The sequence below is a fragment of the Balaenoptera acutorostrata genome, chromosome 6 (genome assembly GCF_949987535.1).
Source record: "Balaenoptera acutorostrata chromosome 6, mBalAcu1.1, whole genome shotgun sequence".
Classification (NCBI taxonomy): domain Eukaryota; kingdom Metazoa; phylum Chordata; class Mammalia; order Artiodactyla; family Balaenopteridae; genus Balaenoptera; species Balaenoptera acutorostrata.
Window position 1 is genome coordinate 43,848,501 of NC_080069.1, and position 23,381 is coordinate 43,871,881.

A 23,381-nucleotide genomic window follows, 5' to 3' on the forward strand; every position below is an offset into this window, starting at 1 on the left:
TTCAAGGGCTCCTCAGGCCCTTGGGATAAAGTCTGCCTCTCTGTCCTGGCAGACAAAGCTCTTCATGGTCTGTCCCTGCCCATTTCTCCAGCCCTCTGCAAACCACTGACAGTTCCCAGAACATATTAGGTTTTCTCACAATCCCACTGGGCTTCAAATGACTTAAAATAACCACTACCGGGGCTTCCCTGGTGGCTCAGTGGTTAAGAATCCGCCTGCCAATGCAGGGGACACGGGTTTGAGCCCTGGCCCTGGAAGATCTCACATGCCACGGAGCAGCTAAGCCCGTGCACTACAACTACTGAGCCTGCGTGCCACAACTACTGAAGCCCGCGTGCCTAGAGCCCGTGCTCCGCAACAAGAGAAGCCACTGCAATGAGAAGCCCGCGCACTGCAACAGAGTAGTCCCCTCTCTCCGCAACCAAAGAAAAGCCCACGTGCAACAACGAAGACCCAACGCAGCCAAAAATAAAAACAAAACAAAACAAAACAAAAAAACCACTACCACCCCATCCTCCCTCTCTCATTTTAGAGGACTCAGTGCCCATCTCATCTCTTCTGGAAGATTCTTGCCCACCTCCAGGCTGGCTTAGCTGTTCCTGTATCCCCTCTACCTTAACACAGTGTATCCTAAGTCACCTGCCGTTTTTTTTTTTTTGAAAGTTGATTTTAATGAATGAAAATCTCTGTATAAAAACATTTAAACTTTATCAAATGCCTTAAAAATACACACACACACAGATCCAAATCCAATACAGAATCTTTTGAATATTAACATTTTTCACCTCAGCATAACATGTAGAGGGATTTCTGGATAAAACTTTACATGTGAAAAAAGACCCATAGTCTTACACATGCATACACACAAGAGCACACAATCACAATCAGGAAGAACTAAAGTATATGGTAAGAATGCAAACAGGATGGGAATGAATTTCTTGTAAAGCTTATATAAAAGAACACTACATGAGTAAAAGAACTTTCTATACCAAGAGAAGATGCAGAGAGGAGAAAGAGAAAGCAGAGGTCAGTCTAACTCATTAATAAATAATTTGAGAAGTTCCTTCAAGAACAGTGAATTTGGGGAGTTACAGATAATCCCTAGTTTTCACCACCTCAAATTCTGTGAATCTGATAACTGATGATGCTTTGAAAGTGTCTATGTTTTCATTTTTTTGTAGGTCTTGATTTGTTCATCATTATTTAGGTGTGGTTTGTCCTTTTCGGTGTTAATTCCTCAGTTCTCACTCAGTGTTACATCCAATTCACCAGAAGAGCCACAGTAAGAAACGATGGCAAGCACAGAGGACTGCAAGGGTGGCAGTCACGGATGGCAGTTAATAAGAGCCAGACGGCCTGGGTTTGCATTTCAGTGTCACTAGCTGCTAGCTGCCTGTTACTCAGCAAGCTCCTCGGCCACTCTATGTCTCCGTTTCCTCATCTTCAGTTAGGGATCATTATTACCTACTTCATAGAGGGCTATTAAGAGGATTTAAACAAGATAATCCATTTAAAGAATTTATCACACTGCCTGACACAACTAAATGTGCAATAAATGTTACCTAAAATTACTATTAGTCATAGAATTACAGGGGAATCAAAAGAAGAATTTTCTTCTTTCTCCGTATTTCTCTTTAATGAGGTTTTCAGAGGCAAAAAAAGATTGAGGATCTAGTCTTATGAATATAGATGTTTGCTTTTATGTTAGAAAAAAAATTACATGGCTCCATATCACAAAATTTAATTTAACATCTTTCCATTAAACATCACACAAGGGGGCTTCCCTGGTGCCGCAGTGGTTGAGAATCTGCCTGCCAATCCAGGGGACATGGTCCCTGGTCCGGGAAGATCCCACATGCCGCGGAGCAACTAGGCCCGTGAGCCACAATTACTGAGCCTGCGCATCTGGAGCCTGTGCTCCGCAACAAGAGAAGCCGCGATAGTGAGAGGCCCGCACACCGTGATGAAGAGTGGCCCCCGCTCGCTGCAACTAGAGAAAGCCCTCGCACAGAAACGAAGACCCAACACAGCCAAAAATAAAAAATAAATAAATTAATTAATTAAAAAAAATCACACAATTCTCATCATCATTATGCCCTACACACACCCTAAATGATGTGGAGTTTCTATTGATATTCAACAACAATAGGGTCCAGAAATTTTAAATAAGAAATAGCTGCAGAAACGCATGTTGGGCAGTAATCTCTGGGTGCCCTAAGAGCTTGGGCCAACACAGATGCCTGGGATTCTGCCTCCAAGGCCTGGACCCGCCCACACGCAGTCAGATGGGTCAGGTTCCTGCAGCCCTTCAAAGCTCCATTTGCGACCCCCTTCAAGAGGGGAGTTCCCAATAGGTGAAAGCAGCAGCAGCCACTGAGGATGGACTGCCCCACACCTACTTCAGGATGATATGATAGCTATCACTGGTTTCTTTCATTGTGTCCAGAATAAAACAGGCTTCTTCCTGAAAGTTCTGTATCATCTCATCACTAAAGAGCACATGGATTCCTGTGGGCCCCTGCTTGTAGATCTGGCTGATCTGGCAAGGGGAAATGCTGAAAAGCCGAGCAATTTTTTCTGTCCGTTCAACAGCTGTCAGTTCAACAGCTGTCAGTTCTTCTAGGCAGATGGCACGGTAAACGAAGAAAGTACCATGTGAGTCTCCACCCTCATGCTTCTGCTGCTGTTGCTGCTTCCTCAGCTGCAAGGACTCCTGACAAACACAAATGGTTAGCCTTGGGCGCACCATCCGGCCTTTTAATGCATTAAAAAGCCTGATTCCGGGCTTCCCTGGTGGCGCAGTGGTTGACAATCTGCCTGCCAATGCAGGGGACACGGGTTCGAGCCCTGGTCTGGGAAGATCCCACATGCCGCGGAGCAACTAGGCCTGTGAGCCACAACTACTGAGCCTGCGTGTCTGGAGCCTGTGCTCCGCAACAAGAGAGGCCGCGATAGTGAGAGGCCCGCGCACCATGATGAAGAGTGGCCCCCACTTGCTGCAACTAGAGAAAGTCCTTGCACAGAAACGAAGACCCAACACAGCCATAAATAAAAAAATAAATTAAAAAAAAAAAAAGCCTGATTCCATCTGCAGGGCCACAGATTTGAATCACATCATCTCTAGTTAGTTTCAATAAATCTGCACCTGAGAAGTTTGTAAAAAGCCTCGTGAATGTGGAAAAACGGTTTCGATGCAACCACTGCTGAGCCTCCTGAGGTGTGGTTGTCGGCAAGAGGTTGTCTGTGACTGGAGGGGGTGGCTCTGGCTGGTGATTTGGTGAACCATTTCCTTCCCCAAGAGAAAGACTGCTATGGGAACTGCTGAAGCCAGGTGATGGGGAATTATTGACATATGTGATCTTGGGCCATGGAGAACACTCTGTGAGTATAGTTGTCTCATGGGAAGGTTGATATTTCTCCTTCTCATGAGGCGTTCGTTTCTCCATTTTCTCCCTGTCTGTTTTTTGTTTTCTGTCTGCACCTTTGGGCTTGAGGACTTTGATCTGGCAGCTGGCTGAGTGTAAGTGCTCAGTATATTCCCCGTTCTCATTCTCCTTGAAGGTACTGATTTGTACTCGAAATGGCACTCCCTTCTCTCCACCATGTTTCCTCATAGTGAACTCTGTGCTAATACAATGCACCTGAATAAACACAGATGTCCTCTTGCACAGGGTCCCACAGGAACTCCACTGTATTTAGTTGGTTTGGATTAGCCCTAGGATCGATTATACCCACAGACATTGGGATATCTATGTCAAGAATTCTATCTCCATGTCGGTTCCACCTCCAGCCCTCCAGCTGCTGATGTTCAGTGTATTGTAGCCGTCTGTCATGGAACACGACACGGAATATACTCTTCACCAACTTGCCATTAATTTCTGGAAGTTCTCCAAGTTTCCTATTGTTTAGCATTCGGATTTCATAAGACTGGCCTTGATTGAGATATGTCAGGGTTTCATCATGGGGTTTCACAGCTGGGGAGGTGGCAGCACAAAGCACGTATTGAAAAGGGAGGATTTTATTCTCATTATCTGGAGGCAAACTTGACTCTTCTTGCTTAAAAATGGGCAATGCTAGGACATCACCTGCGCTCCCACGCCGCTTTCGCACCTTTTCCCTGCCCCTTTCTTTGGGAACCACCTGCCATTTATCTGTCTGTCCCAAGACACAGGCAGGAGGGTGTCTGCTCTACCTCTGTGTCCTCAGCGTACAGCCCAGTAAATGAGTCCAGGGCTGGATCCCTGACTCCAACATGGATCCCATTTCCCTCCGTCACCAGCCTGATCCCAGCCCAATCCAGCTCTGCTCAAGTTCTGACCACATCCAAGACCCCAGCTTCACTTTTGACTCTTACCTCGCCGTGGCCTCAACAGCACACAAAGGAAAGGAATAAAGGCAGGTGCCCCTCACTACCAGGGGTACATCCCTACCTCCCTGAAGAAGGACGCAGCGTCCTGAGCCCTCTTCGAGTCTGCAGAGGGGAGTGAGGGGCAGAGCCTCAGCCAAGGTGCTGCAGTGGAAGAGTTCGTTCCTTCAGGATTGTCTCTGACTGGGCAGCCTACCTCGGTCTCTCCTTACAGAGGGACCTGCTGCGTAAGTAGACTTGGGGACCTGGGCAAGTAGGGGTGGGAACCTGGGCAATGCAAGTTCCAGACCTGACCCGGTTTATTGGCACCCTCTAGAGGACAGTTCTATTACCAGAGCTGGCTTTGCAGCCAGATCCTACACCACCTCTCCACAAAGAGGGGCTGCAGGCCTCAGAAGCTTCTGGACCCACTGCCCACCATCCACTACTCCACCTGGCGGGTCTCCTTACAGTCTGCAGACCAGCAACCCCTCCCTTGTTTCTCAGCACCAGGTCACCTGCTCAAATCCCAAACTGGCCCATCTTTGGAGGCTCAGCCATTCCCTGGCTCCAGAAGTCCTCTCAGATGGCAGCTGGTGCTCTGGTTTGCTCCTGACCCCTCCTTGGTCACCCCACCTGCAGCCTTACATTCTGGTCCAGCTTGGCTCCTTCCCAGAGGCCTTGCTTGCTGTTTCCAAGGGAGGCGTCTTCCTGCGGGCGGGGCCTAGGGTTCCCCTTCCCCCACTCAGACGGGGGCTCCCAGAGGACGAGGCCCAGGCTCTGTCTCCTCCCCAACAGACTAAGAACCTCCAGAGAACCAGGCCTGGCTTTCTACCTCCCCTCTTAGACTGAGGTGTTCCTGCAAATATGGCTTATGTCTCTTCCTTCCCCTCAGACTGGGAGGCCCCTGAGTCCAGGGCGTGAGTCTCCCCTTCTTCCTTCGGGACGGACACTTCCTTAGGTCTGACCCAGGGTCTTCTCCCCAACCCTTCCACCTGGCTGTTGATCTCCAGACTTTTCCACCTCCAATCCCCATTCTGTGCAGTTCTGCCCACCGCGGGGGCACTCAGGAGCCTCTGGAGCCTCCCCCAGGTCTGGGGCCCTGGGAGGGCTTCCTTTGGCTCTGGGCTGGACCCTTGGCTTGGAGCACAGGCCCTTCCTCTGGGACCATGAGGCCCAGAGTGCCCACCCCGAGCTCCACCTCTGACCTCACAAAGGCTGCCTCAGAACCTGGTCTCCGTGGCGCTGCTGGCAGGAGAACGGATGTTATTTTGGGCAGTGCATCTGGACTTGGCTCAAGTGACAGGGGCCAAACCCCTGCCCCACTGACCTCTTCCCTGGAGCAGCAGAGCAGAGCAGTGCTCGGGCCACCCCGAGGAGGGCCGAGAGGCGGGCTCTAGCCTGGGGACGCAGGGACAGCGGAGCCCTCGCAGGGGCTGCAGCCAGAGCCTGAGACAGTCACGGAGGAACAAGTTCAAGACCTGCTGTAACTGAGAGGCCCCCAAGGCAGACGCTGGGAAGCATAAGGCACTCCGGCAGAGTGAGTCGGGTTCCAGGCAGGGCTGGGACAGGGGGCCTCCCCTGGGACCCAGGCCTGGGAGTGCTACTCCTGGGGACCACATGGGGAGGAGGTGACCGTGGGACTGTCTGGGGAAGGAACCCCAGCTGGGAGTTGAAGGCCTGGATATCCATTCTGGTTTAGTCCTGTGTTGCTGTGTCATATGGGCGCATCACACTTCCTCTTTGGGCTTCGGTTTCCTTACCTGTAAATTGACTGCTGGGGGGCCCAGTGGTGCAGCAGAGACTGGGAGGGTGTGTGGGGCTGGGAGGCCAGCAGAGCCTGGGGGGGTGGGAGTGGGGGGCGAGTAGAGACTGGCGACACGGGACCAAAGCAGAAGGGATGCAGATCAGAGTAATGGGTGGATTTCTGGCTTTGCTGGAGTGGTTCCTCCCTCTGGAGTCCCCTCCTGAGAGGCTGGGGCTAGAGGGTTTCTGCCATCAGGGCTAGGGATGTGAACTTAGGCTGCAGTTAGAGGGAAGTGGGCTAGAGAACAAGGGAGCATGCAGGATGGGGAAACTCCAGGGTTACCTTTGTGCTGTCATTTGTGAGGAAAATGGGGATTAAAAGGGGGAATTTTCAGGAAAGGTGAGAGGGTAGATTTCATTCTGAGGTGGAGGTTTGGACTAAATGAACTTTCAGGACTTCATCCTGTGTGTGTGTGAGTGTGTGTGTGTGTGTGTGTGAGTGTGTGTGTGTGTGTGTGAGTGTTTGTGTGTGCAAGGGGAGGCAGACAAGGCCCTGGAAAGTCACAGTTTAAGTCAGCAGCAAGAGAGCTTGAGGTTAGACTGAAGACAATAATACCCGCATATGTGAGGGTGGAGCTGCTGGGGGGAGGCTGTGGGCATCTCCACTGTCCAAAGCTGGGCTGCAGACTTGGGAAGGTCAGGAGGACCTCCGCAGGGCCTGGTCCGGGGGCCACGAGTCAGGGGGGCCACGAGTCTGGGGGCCAGCAGGGGTGAGGGGGTGGGGCTTCAGTGCCACTCCCCATTGGCTGAAGACACCGACCCCTCCTTCCCTCTCCCTGCCAGCTCGGCTGGGCTGAGGGGTTGGCCCTGGCAGGAGCTGTCCCTGTGGCTTCTCCCCTGGGGGAGCTGAGGTCTGATGGGAACGAGGGGCGAAGTTCTGAGCCCCCCAGCCCTAGTGACCTCTCTCTGGCTCCACAGCACCTAAAAATCTCAAAGACAGAATATGACTCAGGCCGACAGGAAGAAGCGGTAAGCATCCCACCCATTCCCCTACCCCAGCCCTCCCGTCCTGCACCCAGCACACCCCCAGGGCCCTCCCTGCCCCTCTCTCAGCCTCTCCCTCATGGTAGCTGATCCTCCCAGACTCCTTCCTTCCCACCCTGTACCAGCCCATGGGGCCCAGAAGAAAGGTCTCTCCCACCTGTGCCCATAGCCAAGCATGGGCTGGGCCCTGGGCTGAGGGGGAGGCTCAGAAAGACCCAGATGAGGGTCAAGGGGTTGGGCAGTGGGTTCCAGCTGCCCCTGTGTAGGTTGTGCTCAATTGAACTGAACTCACTACCTCTCACCCGCTCAGGCTCAGGTCTCTTTGGGGTGAAATAAAAGCCAAAGTCCTTGCAATGGCCAAGGCCCTGCCTATCCAGTGCCCGTTTCCTCTCTGACCTTCCCCCACCCCACTCTCCCCTCCTTTCCTTTCCTTCAGACATGCTCACAGTCCTTCAGTGACCATCCCCCCTGCCTGAAACGTTCTTTCCGCAGTTCCCCACAGGGCTCGCTCCCTCCCCTCTTCCCTGTCTTTTTTGTTTGTTAAATAAATTTATTTATTTATTTATTGGCTTCGTTGGGTCTTCGTTGCTGCACTCGGGCTTTCTCTAGTTGGGGCTACTCTTCCTCGCGGTGCGTGGGCTTCTCATTGCGGTGGCTTCTCTTGTTGCGGAGCACGGGCTCTAGGTGCGCGGGCTTGAGTAGTTGCGGTGCACAGGCTCAGTGGTTGTGGCTCACGGGCTCTAGAGCGCAGGCTCAGTAGTTGTGGCGCACAGGCTTAGTTGCTCCGTGGCATGTGGGATCTTCCCGCACCAGGGCTCGAACCCGTGTCCCCTCCATTGGTAGGCGGATTCTTAACCACTGTGCCACCTGGGAAGCCCCCTCCTCCCTGTCTTTGCTCAAATGCCACCTTCTCAGTGAAGCTCACCCTGACTGCCCTAGTCAGTCACTGCCCACCCCCTTTTCCTTGCTCTACATTTTCCCGTAGGATGTACTACATTCTACCACACAGATGACCAACTTAGGACATTTCATCTCTGCCTGTCAGCTCCACATGAGCATGGATGTTGGTCTGCTTGTGTGCTCTTGGATAGAGAGAATGAATGGGTCCCCTCTGTGCCGATGACATCGCTGTCTCTGCCCAGGACTCTCATAGGGCTTTAGACACTTTTTCCAAAGACCCACTGGTCCTGCAGGCAGCTCAGTCCCAGCTGAAAACAGCCTTCTCCACTCCTCTCCCGCCACTTCCTGTGGTCTCAGCTCAGTCAAGGATCCCCTTCTCCTCCAATGCTCAAGCCAGAAGTCAAGGCCTTGTCCTTGATATTCTGTCCCCCACGCCTCACATCTAACCACCAATCTGCTAAAATATGAAAGATATCCTCACTCCCACATCCCTACTCCCTCACAGCCACTTTAGGACACCACCTGCCCATTCTTCAAGTGTCTTCAGGCCTTGCCTCCCACCCGGGGGCTTCTTGCTCTGACAGTGTTATCCACCTCCTCCACTGGATGAAGCCATCCAAGGGCAGAGACTGGATTTTTACTTTTACCCCTTGTGCCTGACTTATAAGTAGCTGCTCAACAAACATTTGTTAAATGGATAAATATTGGTTAGCCGGTTAAATGGTTGGCTTGAGGTTAGTTGGATAGTTTGCAGCTGGTTGGTTGATTAGATAATTAAACGAGCTGGTTAATAGGAGAATCAGTTAGTTGGTTAAGTTGCTAGGTTGATGAGTCGAAGGGTTGGTTGGTGAGTTGTTAGATATTTAGTTCCTTGGTTAGCACATATTACTTAGGTAATTACCTCATTGGCTGTTAGTTTCTTGGTTTGTAGGTTAGTTTTCTTAAATGCCCTTTATCATTCTATACCCTTCCTTGAGCTCTCTCATCTATGCCCATGGGTCAGATGACCATCTATGATATGATGACCTCCAAATGGGTATCTCTAAACAAGACCACGTGACCAGTAGCCTCCTTACTGGTCACCTCCACTTAGCTGTCTAGTGAGCTCCCCAAACTCACCACACCCAGAAGGGGACCCCTCATTCTCCAGCCTAAGCCTGCAGCTTCTCTCATGTGCCTCACGCAGGCCATTGTGCTGCTCTAGCCAGAGCCTGGGGTCATCCCTGACTCTTCCTTCTCCATTCTCCTCTCTAATAAGACACCAAGTCTGTCAGTTTGACTGTCTTCCTCTCACCACCGCCACTGCACCTTCTTGGCTCAGGCTGCCATCACCTCTCAGCCTGTCTGATTGCTCACCACGCCTCTACTCCTGCTCCCTTATTCCTGCCTCCAAAGAGGAGACAGTGCTTCTGCTTAAATCCTCCACCCCACGGCCCTCTGGGGCGAGGTCAGACTCCCTAACGTGGGCCATGAGGCCATCTGCCCCTCTCTGCCCATCTCGTGCCACTCTCCCTTCTCTCTCTGCAGCCCATCCTTATAGAATTCCTCTATACACCACACACTGTTGTAGCTGCAAGCCTTTGTCCAAGCATTAGCCCAGAACTTTCCCCAGCCTCCCTTGATGCTCCTTCATCTGGCCGGTCTTCTATTCTCGACCTAAATTTCCCTTCCTCTGGGAGAGCCTCCTACTCCCTCCTCTGGGTCATCTGCTTCCTCCCTGCAATCCCATAGTGCCCACTCTTCACTTGTGGCAACACTCTTTACACTTTTAAGTAACTGCTTAGTTAATTGTTCGTCTTCCTAAGAGCAGGGATCATGCCAATGTTCTTTACTACAGTCACTGAACATAGTAGGCATGCTAGGCATTCAATAAATCTTTGGTTCATTGGCTCCTTGGTGGTTGTCACTTACTGCTTCCTGCCTGCTTTGTGGTGAGGAGGAAGGGGCCAGGGTTCCAGAGCTCTCTTGGTGTCTGTGACTTCCTGCTTTGTCTGCCTCTCCTCTGCTTCTGTGGTACCTTCCCAGGACTGTTCTTGAATTCCTGCTGTCTCAGGCTCTTCTTCAGGGCTGAGGAGGCATAGGGGCAAGGTGACCCTTACATGATGCTGCATGGGAGCTGCAGTTGGATGGGAGCCAGTGGACCGACCGTCCAGGCAACTCTACATCCCCCTCCATATGCTCAGTCCTGGGTTTGTTTCCCTGAAGTAAGGAGAGAGCAAGGACTAGGGTGGGTGAGAAATGAACATGGGGTCTCAGCCAGAAAAGCGGAAGGTGTTCTATCCATGCCTGGTTTACATTTCTCACTCCCTGTCCTTACTCTTTGCTGGTGTGAGGCTGGGGAGAGTCAGCAAGCTGAGGCAGGGTGCAGGTGATGTTGCTGACCCCAGCAGGGTGAGGAAGGTGAGGGTCACTTAGCGTGGGAGGTGGGGGAGGGTCACCAGTCTGAACAAGCACTGAGGCTGCACTTAGAGGCATCTGCACCCCTCCTCCTCCTCCTTAGCCTCCGGACACCGTCTCCTTCCTCACACTCAAGTCCTATTCCCCCACCACCAACAGAAGATAGAGCCTCTAACTCCCTTTTTCATCTGTCTATCCATCCAATCATGCACTTACTAAACAAACGTTTATCAAGCCTCTACCATGTGTCAGGCACTGTGGGAAGTTCTGGGGATCTAGTGGAGAATAACAGATGAATTCTCAGTTTTCGTTCATTCGACAGTGTGTATTGCACACCTACTATGTGCCTGGCACTGTGCAAGGCAATGAGGATACACCAGGGAGTAAGACACAGTCCCTCCTTTCCTCTGTCCCTCCCAGTCATTTGTTCATTCATTCACTCACTCACAAACATTCATTTGTGTTGACCTTGCTTCAGAGCCTGGTATACTCTGCCGTCCCCGTCGTCTCTGGCAGAACCTGGGGCATGCTTCAGGCCTCGGTGCTGTTTCTAGAGCCCGGGAGCAGACTTTGCCACAACCTGTGCTGTTTGCAGAGCCTCACTGTTGCCAGCTCCTGCCTGATGCCTTACCTGTGTCCCCAGAGCTCTGGCCCCAGCAGACAGGCAGACAGACAGACAACTGAGCTCCACTCTCCTGCCTGCTCTCTCCCACCTGCTTCTCCCCTGAGGCTCTTTGGCAGCACAGATGGCGCGTACTGGCTTCCCAGCTGCCCCCTCTGCAACCTGGCCTCATTAGTGCGCCCTTCCCAGTGGTCCAGTCCCCATTAGGAGGAAGAAGGGGCATGATCTGGATACCCCCAGTCCCTCTCCACATCCCTGGGACTCTCACATGCCTCCGACCCCAGCAGTACCAGCTGCCCTGGGCAAGAGGAGGTGTGTGGAGAGGCCACTGGGTTACCCATTAACTCAGCCATGAGTTGAAAACCCGATGGACTGTAAGTGCGCCTGATCTCATTTCTGCCCATGGGCTCGGGCTGCTGCTTCAGGTCTACCCGCATGTCCAAGATGGTCACACCGCCTGTGGTAACAAGGATGAAAGCAGTACTGCAGAAGGAGATGGTGCGCGAGTTCCTGGCCGAGTTCCTGAGCACGTTTGTCATGATGGTGAGTGGGTGGGTGGCACAGGGTGAGCAGGCCCTGCGGAAGGGGCCTGAGGAAGGTGGGGCTCAGCAAGGGCAATCCATGACCCCCTCCCCACTGCTGGGCCCTGAGTCACACTGTCCATCCCCCGGCATCTGAGCTACAAGCCTGAGGGAGAAGCATGGGAAAACAAGGAGAGAGCTCTGTCTTTCTCACCAAGTCTTTTTGGGAGAGAAAGGGCTCATGGTACGTGGGAGCAGAATGAAATCCTGGGCTGCTTGGGGGTGGGTGGGTCGGGAGGCATGCCTGGAAGTGGGGAGAAGGGAAGCGAAGAGCAAAGAGATTGGAGAGGACATTGAGGCTTTGAGAATCAATCCTGAGGGCAATGGGGAGGCATCGAAGTTTTTCAAGCAGGGGAATGATATGGCCAGATTTGGATTTTAGAAGGAAATTCTGGGCGCAGTGTGGAGCCTAAGCCGAATGGGCAAAGCTGGAGGGAGGGGAACCGAAGAGGCTGTGGCAATGACCTAGGATAGAGAGAGGGTGTGACCGGTCCAGGGATGGAGAAGAAAGCACACATCTGAGAGAGTTATGGAAGATGGAACCTGCGAGCAACAGATGTGGGGTAAGTGCTTAGGGGGCCGTTCCGCGGAGCCTGCAGCCCAGCGCAGGGCGAGGCGTGAGGTCAGTGTCAATGTGACCAGGTGAGGTGCTGGGGAGAAATCTCGGGGGTGCTTGGTTATAGAGGTCTGGAACTCTAGAGAGTGGCTTGGGCTGGAAGTAAAGAGTTAGACTACATCAGAATATGAATTGTGGTTATAAAAACTGTCCAGTGAGAATGTACAGAAAGAGAAAAAAACTGAGTTGAGGACAGAGCCTGAAGAATGAAGAGGAGCACACAAAGGGGCCTGAGAAGGAGTGACCGGAGGGGTGAGAGGAGAAGGGGGGGGGACCAGGTTACAGAAGTGGTGGGGTCCACAAGGAGGGAGTGGTCAGCAGGGTGGGAGGCTGCAGACAGGCCAGAGAAGTGAGTGCTGACGCCTTCTTGTAGAGTATGGCAACCTGGAGGTCCCGGGGCACCTTGGTGAGGGCTCTTTTAGTGGATGATGGGACAGAAACCATATGCAAGTGGGATGTGGGTTTTCTTGGAAACTCCCTGTCCCTCCACCTGCGTTGGCCCTGCCACTTATCCCATCCAGCCTCTGCCCTTAAGCTGTGGCCATGCTTGTTTGCACCTTACGAAGGCCCAGGTCCATGAAAAGAAGGGCTAGCCTCTGGGAAGGGAAGCGAGGGCGTCGGGAGCACGCCAGAGGCGGCAGGGGGCTGGGAGTGGGGGGGAGAGGATGAGTGTGGTTGTGTGTGTGTGTGAGTGTCTTTGCGTTGAGTCACGGGGTAGGAGACAGTGGGATCCACAGAGCCCAGGAGACTCTGGACACCGAGGTTCTTATCCTGATCATCCTGCCACTGAGTCACCAGCTGGCCTTGGGCAGGTCTCTCTGTGGCTCAGAGTCTGTCTTCTCAGACATTATTAAGTGTGTTGAATCGTGCCTCCATGGGCTTTGGAGCTGGGTTTGAATTCCGGCTCTGCTATCTTCTAGCTCTGTGATCTCACATAAGCATCTTAACTGTTCAGAACTTTACTAATATCGAGCTGGCCAACTTGTGCGAAGAAGGTCAAGAGCCCGACACCCAGCACACACATAGGACATATGTGTTGGTTGCTTGTCAAACTGACAAGCGCTCTCAGCTGCTCTCCCCTCCCTGCCTCTCGCTGTCTCCCCCTCCTCCATTACCTGCCCTCCTGAGTTGTGACGACAGCATCTGGATCCGCTCTTGCCTCAATCCAGGGCAAAGTAATTCATTTATGACAAGACATTCCAGCCCCATGAGGGCTGTTAAACCTTGGAACTGTGGAGGCGGGAGGGTGCCTCCTCAGAGAGCTCTTAGGGAAAGCAACCACTGACCACATGCATTCATGCCTGCCCACTGCCCACGTTTGCATTTTTCTTCCTTTTATTGAGATTATTATTGAGCACTTACTGCATACCAGGCACTATAATGTTAAGCCCTTATGTGCAGCATCTTCCCAAATCCTCACAACAGCCCTGTAAGGGAGGTACTATTATTATCCCCATTTCACAGGTGGGGAGACTGAGGCTCTGTGAGACAAAGTCACTTGCCCAAGGTCACATTTTACGTTAAGATGAAATCCAGTCCAGTCTAATATCCCCGTCTTGACCCTTCATCGCTATGCTCTGTCCCTTAGCTTAGCTGTGGATTTCTGACTGTCCCCCAGCTGAGGTAAGGCCCTCACTTTGGGTAGTTCAAGGCCACTCTCCAGGCCTCGGTTTCCCTTGGGAGCAGAAACATTTGCCATTCAGTTGTTGTGAAGATCGAAGGGAAGTTTACCCCCTTGTAAAAGAACTTTGTGAGATTCATGCTCACAGAGGACATTGTGTTGTTGTTATTTTTAGGTGTCGGGCCTGTGTGCCAAGAAGTGAAGGCTTTTTCAGTTGATAGGAAGCTCAGTGAGTCACCAGCGCAAAGGTTTTCTCAGAAAAGCTAGTGTGACCTTGGGCCCCATTTATTGCCGACAAGATGAGGGAAACAGACTGTTCCACTCGGTTCCACTCTGTAACCTCCGGGGCTGTTGTCCTCCGGGCTGGGCCCGTGGCTATTGGAGGGACCGGCACAGGCTGGGCCACATTCACTGATCAGAGAGGGTGGGCGCTGGGCTATCAGGGCCCTGGCAAACCAGCTGTAGTTGTCAGCAGTAGGGCAGGGGTTGCAAACTCGTGCTGTGGGGGGCCAGAGAGAGTCACCTGAGGGTGGTGGGATGGTGGCTAATGGCAGAGTGCGGACCTATGCGAAGACATGGCCGCCGCCACTCCAGCCGACAGTTGCCATGCCACGTAGAATGCGGGCCACTGTTGCGGAGCTTCTGATTTTGCAAGAGAAGCTGAAACTTCTGTGCGTGTGTCAAAACCAGGTTATCCAAACAAAACGTGTGCTGGACGGCTTAGGTCCAGGGGCTGGCAGTTGGAAACCTTGACACAGGAGATCACGTGGGGTTTATTCACTCATTCATTATTTTTAGTAAATGATTTTGAGCTCCTACTTGGAAATGGGGACCCTTGGTCTTCAGACCCTCCATGCCTGCTCCAGCCCCTGCACCTCCTGACCCCCCAAGCCTGCCAGCCTTGCTCCCCGCCCCCAGCGCTACTCAGACACTTTGCTCGTCCTTTCCTCTCTCCTTTATCTTCAGCCCCTCCCTTTCTCAACCTTAACACACTCAGGTCTCTCGACCTAAAACAGCAGAACATAGAACATCCCTCCCTTCACCCCGTGACCCCCTTCATTTATCACACTCGCTCTCCCTCCCTTCTCAGGTAGGTTCTCAAAGGCATGTCTACCCTGGTCCTTTCAACTGTTCACCACCTACCCCCCTCACGCTTTCTGGGACCTGGCTTCTGACCCCATGGCCTGATGATACAGTGCTCACCACGCTACTCATGACCACTGGATGGTCACACCCAAAGGGATGCTTTCCAGGCCTTCTCGCGCTTGACCCAGAGTCTGCACATGAGCGTGTGGGCCACACCCTTCTTGGGAAACTCTGCTTCTCCCTGGGGTCCAGGGCACATTCTCTTTGTTCTTCCATTTCAACAGCTGCTCCAGCTGGGGTTTCTAACGCCCACCCCTGAGGGCTGACGTTCGGCCCTAGGTTCAGCCCTCAGCTGCCCACTCACCCTGCGCCCTCTCCCCGGGGGTCTTCATCCTCCCCGACGGCTTCAACTGCAGCCCTTGTGTCCACAATTCTTCAGGTTTTCTTTTTTCAAAAACTCTAGAACTGTTCAAAGGAAATACAATATGAGCTACACGTGTAATCTAAAATTTTCTAGTAGCCACATTAAAAAGGTAAAAAGTGACAGATGAAATTAATTTTAATAGTTATTGTATTTAACCCATATACCCAGAATGTTACCAGTTCAACATGTAATCAATATACAATTATGAATAAGATCTTCTACATTTTCCTTTTCCTACTAAGCCTTTGAAATCTGGTGTGTGCCTTACACATACAGTAGATCTCAATTTGGACTAGCCACATTTCAAGTACATAATAGCCACATGTGGCTCATGGCCATCATATTGGATGACACGGGTCTAGACGCTGATTTCCAGCAGTTTGGACATCTAGAGGTCCCTCAAAGACAACATATCCAAAACACATAGACTTTTCAGAGGAGGTGCCGTCTGAATGTGGTCTTTTTTTAAAATTTTTAATAATTAATTAATTTTTGGGGCTGCATCAGGTCTTAGTTGGGGTGCGCGGGCTTCTCTCTAGTTGTGGCGCACGGGCTCCAGAGCGTGTGGGCTCTGTAGTTTCTGGTGTGCAGGCTCTCTAGTTGAGGCACGTGGGCTCAGTGGTTGTGGAGCACACAGGCTGAGTTGCCCCGCGGCATGTGGGATCTTAGTCCCCCGACCAGGGATTGAACCTGTGTCCCCTGCATTGGAAGGTGGATTCTTAACCACTGGACCACCAGGGAAGTCTCTGAACATGATCTTAGAGTGTCAGTTTTTCAGGATCTAGGATCAGGTAGGTATTCCAGAGGGAGGGAGCGGCATATGCAAAAACACAGAGGCATGAGAAAGCAAGGCATGCAGGGAGCAGTGTGCTTGTTTGCTCTGAGACTGGTATAGGTGACTGCTTACATTCAAAAACTGGCTTACCATGTGCAAGATTTGTACTTTGGACAAGCCACTCAACATCTCTTAGCCTCTGGTTGCCCATCTGTCAAATGGGGAGAATAATAGTACCTAATGCATAAGTTGGTTTAAGGGTTAAAGGAGGTGACAGATAGAACTTGCTGTCATATAGTAAGTGTTCAATAAATGGTTATTTTTCTTAATAATAGTAGTAATGCTATTATTAGTAACACTAGTGCTCAACATAGAGAACACTGGAGCAGATAAGAAACTGAGAGGCAGAAGGCATGAAATCAAGGGTCTTAAATGGTGGCTTACTGAGTTTGGACTTCATCCTAGAAATGGAAGGGAACCAGTGAACCCTTGAACAAAAGGCAGACATGGTCAGATTTTTGTGTTAGGTCACTCTGGCTGCAAGAAGGAGACTGAGTAAGATCTGGGAGAATGTAAGCTGAGCTGATTGTGTGTGGGGGAGGAGGGAGAGGACATCCAAGTTTCTGGCTTGGCCAACTGGGATGGGGGAACATGGGATGAAGATCACACTTTCTGAGAGATGGTGAGCTTTCAAAATAGAGCTGGAGATGCTTGTGAAGCACCCCGGAGACTTCCAGTGGGTTTCTGGAAATAGGGATCTGGCTCCCAGGTGGAGGTTTTGGGAATTAGTGCATCAGGCATATCTGAAGCTCTAGCCCTGGTAAGAAAACGCAGGAGTGACTGGGGTGAGATATGAAAAGGGCCAGGGTTAGAACCCTGGGATCATCTGTATTTTATGAGGCAGATGAAGGAAGAAGAATGTGGGAAGGAACTGTGGACCGGGGGAGGCTACAGAGGGAAAAGGAAAGGGGAGAGGGATGGAAGCCAAAGAGGAGGTACTTTCCAGAAGCACAGTGTGTTTAAGGGGGTGAAAGTCAGCACAGTCAAGTGAGACGATGCCTGAAGGGACCTTTGGGCGATCCGGAGGTTGGAACCCTCGGACAGAGCGCCGGTGTCCGTGACAGTTGGAAGCAGAAGCCGGGCTGAGGAGGGAGGGCAAGGGAAGGGATAAAGGAGCCAGCCAGCGGGTCCTTCCTGGAGCCTGACTGACATGGGAGGGGGCGTCCAGCAGTCCACAGGTGGACAGGGAGGCCGGCCTGAGGCGGGAGGCTTTACTTTCAGGAAGGAAGAGACCCGAGTGTGTGGCAGCCAGTCAAGGGGAGTGTGGAGGATACAGGCCAGGGGGAGGTCTCTGCAGAAGGAGAGAGAGGTGGGAGCAGGAGCCAGAGCTGAAGGGAAGGTGGATATAGAGGCAGGTGGGTGTTGTTGAGTGAGGGCCTCCTTTTAGGTCTCTAACCTCCCTGTGAAGGGGGTCAGTGGGCTGTGTCACCTGCTGAGATCTGGTGCTTGGGGATGGGCAAGAAGTTCAGGAGTGACGCCCGAGGGCAATGGGAACGAGGCTGGCTCCAGGGCTCAGTGTGTGGGGCTCTTGATGGTTGGAGGTTCCTGGCAGAGTCCAGATGTGAGGCTTGGAGATTCCTTGAAGAAACTCCCTTCGGGCTAGGCTGAAGTGTGAGAAGCTCTGAGGGGTCGAATCCACACCAGCCCTGCCCTCCCGGAAGCCCTGCCTCCTCCAGGACCTTCAGGTGCGCCTGGAGTCTAGGGACCTGGACATGCCCGTAAGAGCCCCTCACTCCACTGCCTCACCCCGGCTCCTTGCACAGCTCTCACCCAGCTCTCACTGGTCATGTCTGAGAGGCCTTGGCAGGGGCAAGGGGGGAGAGGTCACGAGGAGGGAAGTCTCTGGAGGAGGGGTGCGGGCAGAGGGTCCCCAAGGGCAATGCTGGGGAGGCCTAGCACGGGAGGGGCGGGGCCCCAGCTGAGCTCCGAGCGCTGCTCTGAGGTTGGGGTTTCTGGGTGGGCAGCCCCCTCAGAGGTCCTCTCCTACAGGTGTTTGGTCTCGGCGCCATAGCCCACATGGTTCTAGGAGACAAGATGGGGAGCTACCTCGGTGTCAACTTGGGTTTTGGCTTCGGAGTCACCATGGGAGTGCACATGGCAGGGAACATCTCTGGTGAGTGGGCTGGGCCCAGCCTGGCAGGCACGGCCAGGTGTCCCCTGCGGGCTCCGCCTGCCCCCTTCCGGCCGTCCCCTTCTCCAAGTCAGCCAGCGCCTTGCCTTCACGGGCCACGTGGAGGGAGAACACCCTGCGCCCTTTTCCTCTGCCCAGACGCTTCACGAGCCCCCTTGACCCCTTGTTTTTACTAGCTGGGTCAACTTAGGCAAGCGATTGAACCTCTCCATCCCTCACTTTCCGTAATGGTTAAATGGAGATGGTGGTGCCTGCCTCGCGGGGTCCTTGTTCGTGGAGTGAGTACGCTGCACGAACGCTAGCCGTTATTATTGTTGTTCTCAGTATTACTGATTAGTGTTGTTTGTTTCTATGCCGACACACTTGACCCTCCCTGCAGGGGCCCATATGAACGCGGCCTTGACCTTCACCAACTGTGCACTAGGCCGCATGTCCTGGAAGAAGTTTCCCGTGTATGTTCTGGGTCAGTTCCTGGGTTCCTTCCTGGCTGCTGCCACCATCTACTGCCTCTTCTACAGTGAGTGTCCCGCCCTGGGTTGTCCATCTCTGGCCTCAGCCTCCTCCCCTGAAATATGGGCTGATCCAACCAAGTGTCCTCGCCTGTGAAAATGTCTGGGAGAGAAAAGTCTTGGAGCTGCTCCCTGCCCTCCATCCTACAACCTCATCTCTGAGACTGCAGTGGGGTTTGGCTGGGGGCAGGTTTATACTCAATCTGTGTTTCCACAGCCGCCATCATCGACTACTCGGGGGGAAGGCTGACAGTGACTGGTCCCACAGCCACTGCTAACATTTTTGCCACCTACCTTCCTGACCACATGACCTTGTGGAGGGGCTTCCTGGATGAGGTCAGTGGTCCAGGGTGGGTGCCCCTCCTCAAGCCCTCTCCCACTCAGGAGGGGGCCAGCAGGCAGCCCCTCATGGTGAAGAGGACAAGAACTCTGGATGGGGACTTGTCCTTGTACCGGGACATGTCTCTGCCAGCGGGTTTGGGCTGGGGGCACTGCTGAGGCCCTATGGCTTGGCTAGGGACCCCAGGTGGCTGCCACGGTGTCTGCTCCCCAGGTGTTAGTGACAGGGATGCTTCAGCTGTGTCTCTTAGCCATCACGGACAAGGGGAACAACCCAGCACTGCAAGGGACACAGGCCTTGGTGATTGGCATCCTTGTTGTCATCATTGGAGCGTCCATGGGCATGAACTCAGGATATGCCATCAACCCCTCCCGGGACCTGCCTCCACGCTTCTTCACCTTCATTGCTGGCTGGGGCACACAGGTCTTCAGGTACTGCCTAGTCCAGCCCACTCCTGTGAGTTTTCTGTGGGTTCCCTACATGTGGAGGGGTGGAGTGGCCCGGGAGCATCCTGCAGAGCTCCCAGTGGCCTGGGGAGGCAAGAGTGGGTCCTGACTTTCCTCCAGACCCTGCTCCTGGACTGAATGTCAACCCTGCCCCAGACCCGCCTCTGTCCCTGAATCAGGCTGAAGCTGGTTGGTGCCCCGGGCTCAGGGGCAACTCCCGGGTTAAGGTGGGGTTTCTCCTCTACTCTCAGGCCCTACTCTCTTGTCTCGGCCTGAGGTAGATGCAGGTGCCATGCTGGGCATCGGCCCCCTAAGCAGGCCTCTGCCTCTTGCCTGCAGCGCCAAGGACTGGTGGTGGGTGCCCGTGGTGGCCCCACCCCTGGGTGCCTACTTAGGCGCCATCATCTACTTGATCTTCATTGGCTCCAGCATCCAACAGGAGCCCCAGATACTGGAGACTCCCTCAACATATGAAGACCGCAGAACACCTGTGTTGCCAAAGACCATGTCTCACCCACCCATGACCTCTTCCCTCACCCCTGTCTCTGTGTCCCCCGACAACAGACCTTCAGTCCTGTCCCATCCTTAAGTGACTCCATCTGCCTAGAGCACCTCTAAGTAAGACTATTTGTGACCCCATCCCCATCCCAATAAAGAAAGCCTTGTCCCACAGTGGCACCCCCGGTTCCTGGGTGCCTCCTGTGGTTGGGCTTCCCTCCTGGATTCTTCCAGGAGCCCCAGGGTTATGCCGTAGCCCAAGGCTGAACATAGAGCTGAGAGGCCTCCGACTCCTTCCGGCCCTGGGAGCTGGGTCGCCCCTGGGGAAGAAAGTGGAAGGGCCAACCTGTGGCCTCGGTAAGAACAGGATCAGATCACAGGACACCGGACACAGAACAATGGACTTTCAGGCACAGGGTAGGAGGGGATAGCTTGGGGGAAGGGACACCAGCTAGCAGGTGGGGGTCAGTTCTGGATATACCTTGAGTGCCCTGGGATAGGACTCTACACTCTCCCTCAGTTCTGGCCAGTCCTTGGACCAGGCAAGGCAAGTCCCAAGTGTGTAGGTCAGAGTTTCTCAATCCTGTTTTCATTATCGCCCCCTCAGGAGCCTTTTAGACATTTCTTCCTTAATCACACAGTATTTTAATACCACAGATATACTGTATATTTGTTTATGTACTGTACATATATCTTTGCTTTATACAAAAAAAGTAAGATTAAAAAAAAAAAATCTCCCTTCCAAGGATCCATTTTTTCTCCCATGGGAGCAAAGTCTCCCCCACCCTTGAAAATGCCTGATGAAGACTGAAAGGAGGTAAGAGACTGGGCTCCTCTTCCTTCTTCCTGAGGCCAGAGCTCTCCCACAGTAAGGAGTTCCAGAGTTGGAAAGGAAGATGCAGAGAGGAAAATCCTTCCAAAGGGCACAGGAAATGGTCTCGTGGGGTGCAGGGGGACAGGTGCAGAGGTTGGGTGGCGGTGGGGCAGCCAGAGTCCACTGACCCCAGGGTGCAGAATCATCTGCCTTCTGGGACTCAGAAGGCAGCATCACCCATGGCTCCTGTCACTGCTCGTGCCTTTAGCCTTCCAACAGTCATGGAGCTCCTCCTGGGTGCAGGCCCTGGGGATGAGGCTGGGTCTCTGCCTTCGAGGGGGGCAGCCCCTACTGGGGACAGGCAATCACAAGGAAGGAGCTAAGTGGTGAAGAGGGGGCTCATAGCCCAGCCTCAGGAGGAGACAGAGCAGAATGGGGGCTGGGGGGTGTCCTTCCTGGGGCTGGTTGCCACACTTTAAGGTAGGAGGAGACAGCGGGCAGAGGAGGCTGGGCTTTCTTCTGGAAGTGTGGGCATGGCAAGATGAGGTTTAGAAAGCCCACCTGAGCTGCAGTGTGCAGGATGCTGGAAAACGGGGAGACTGGGGCCTGCAAGGGAGTGTGGTGTGAGGCTGCTCCAGAGGAGTGGCAGGGCATCTAACAGGTCAGCGCTGGTGGGCGGAGAGGAGAGAAGGGATTCGCCTAATACCAAGGAGGTAAAAGCTGCAGAACCTGGGCTTGGACTGGAGGAAGGAGTGGGTGAGGAAGAGGCGGGGGCCAGGGCTCACTTCCAGTTTCTGGCTTGGGCCCAGGGTGTTGGAGACGTCCCCACTGAGTGTGGGGCGTGGGAGAGGAACTGGTTTGAAGAGGAAGATGGTAAGTTATATCGTGGACACATTGACTTTGAGGTGCCTATGGGACTTGGGCAAGAGGTGTGTAGTCTTGGGCAAGTTACTCAGCCTCTCTGGGCCTCGGTTTTCTCATTTGTAAAATGGGTCTAATAATATTACCTGCCATTTGGGTTGATGTGAATATTCAATGAAATAAAATATGTACAATGCTGAGGACAGTGCTTGGCACAGAGTAAGTGCTCAATAAACCATTATGCCTTTTGTGTGGTCTGGAGCTCAGAAGAGAGTTGAAGCAGAGATTGGGGAAACTGTGGTTGTGGGGATATAGCTGGGGCCGAGGGAGGGTGAAAGAAGGGTCAGTGAGCAGGGTCCTGGGAGCACAGCCAAGAGGCAGCTGTGAGGTGGAGTGGGCCTCTCAAGAGGTTTGGCTGACGAGGGGCACAAGCTGGGTGGTCAGGGGACACTGGAAACATCCCAGATGTCCATCAACAGAGGAACAGATACATTGCAGTCTAGTCACATATAGTGGAATACGATACATCAGTGAAAACTAAGGCACAACAGCTACCTGCAACAACACGGGGAAAGTTTGGAGGCATAAAGAGCGAGGGAGTATGACACCTTACACCATTAAAAAACAAGCAGAAAGGAATATATTCTTTGGGTGTATGTATGTGATAAAACTACTTAAAAAAAAAAGAAGGGAGGCTTCCTCCATGGAGATAGAGATGGGTGATAAGATGGGGAGGAGCATGGGGGGCAAGCTATTAATAATTTTCTAGTTCTGGAGTTGGGGTAAATTTTTGGGTTTGTTATGTGAGTGTGCTTATAACATACAACTGTGATATATATTCATTCATAGGTATCATGTATTCTAAAAGATGAAGAAGAAATAGCAATAGCATGAAAACAGGTGGTGGGAAGAGTGACAGGTATGGGACCCACTGAGATTAGGGGGCTGGGGGTGCAGGGAGGAAGGAGAGACTTGAGTGTGTCTGACATCCCACAGTGGGAGGAGCTGAGCCAGGGAACCAGGGCTGGGAGTGGCTAGGGAGGGGCCCACAGCTGGAAATGCCAGCCAGCTGCCTCCCTCCATGACCTTGGACGGGTCTCTTCCCCTCTCAGCCTCAGTGACCCTGTGAACACAGGGTGGGTGGCCACTCTCATTCCTGGTGTTCCAGAGCAGTGTGACCCTAAGGCCTCAGTCACAGACGGGAGGGGCATATACAGGCCCCAGGGTTCTGCTTCCTACCCTCCTCTGCCCCACTGACCACTTCAGCCTTCTGGCATCCTCATGTTCCTGGGAGGCGGCTTTGGAGGCAGGCCAGCCAGGGGGGGTCTGTCCAGAACCCCTCCTCCTGTCCACTGCTCTGCTACAGATCTACACTAGGCCCATTGCCCATAACCTCCTGCAGACTCTCATCCCAGTGTCAGGCTCAGATGAACCCTGACCCTGGTCACAGAGCATTTCTGTGCACAGGGCACACACCCCTTTTGTTCTCTTGGCAGACTTTGGTTGACAGCCTAAAAACGTGCCAGACACCGTTCCAGAGCCGAGGATGTAGGCACAATTAAGAT

General features: G+C 52.9%; 2 protein-coding genes across 3 annotated transcripts; one reads left to right on the forward strand and one right to left on the reverse strand.

Annotated features, from left to right (window-relative positions):
- Positions 1 to 2,278: 2,278 nt before the first annotated feature.
- On the reverse strand, positions 2,279 to 4,787 carry LOC103016971 (alpha-globin transcription factor CP2-like). Its single transcript, XM_028165139.2, is given in 5 exon segments — positions 2,279 to 2,774; positions 3,079 to 3,668; positions 3,670 to 4,155; positions 4,431 to 4,471; positions 4,778 to 4,787. Coding segments are annotated over 5 exon segments (1,506 nt in total). The 3' UTR covers positions 2,279 to 2,395.
- A 930-nt stretch (positions 4,788 to 5,717) lies between these two features.
- AQP7 (aquaporin 7) lies at positions 5,718 to 22,064 on the forward strand. 2 transcript variants are annotated; one of them, XM_007176859.3, is made up of 8 exons: positions 5,718 to 5,885; positions 7,070 to 7,120; positions 11,480 to 11,597; positions 18,207 to 18,330; positions 18,728 to 18,865; positions 19,075 to 19,193; positions 19,411 to 19,628; positions 19,983 to 22,064. In XM_007176859.3, exons 2-8 carry the CDS (start codon positions 7,095 to 7,097, stop codon positions 20,230 to 20,232), a joined length of 993 nt encoding a protein of 330 aa, XP_007176921.1. In that variant the 5' UTR covers positions 5,718 to 5,885; positions 7,070 to 7,094; the 3' UTR covers positions 20,233 to 22,064. The 2 variants fall into 2 exon arrangements, with proteins under 2 accessions (XP_007176921.1, XP_007176924.1); XM_007176862.3 differs by lacking the exons at positions 5,718 to 5,885; positions 7,070 to 7,120; positions 11,480 to 11,597 and adding an exon at positions 11,664 to 11,819.
- The last annotated feature ends 1,317 nt before the right edge of the window (positions 22,065 to 23,381 follow it).

Bases quoted from the DNA above. Each gene is read 5' to 3' on its own strand.
- AQP7 (XM_007176859.3), top strand. From the start codon at position 7,095: ATGACTCAGGCCGACAGGAAGAAGCG. The intron at 18,331-18,727 runs GTGAGTGGGCTG...CCCTCCCTGCAG, and splicing joins CATGGCAGGGAACATCTCTG to GGGCCCATATGAACGCGGCC. The intron at 18,866-19,074 runs GTGAGTGTCCCG...GTGTTTCCACAG, and splicing joins CATCTACTGCCTCTTCTACA to CCGCCATCATCGACTACTCG.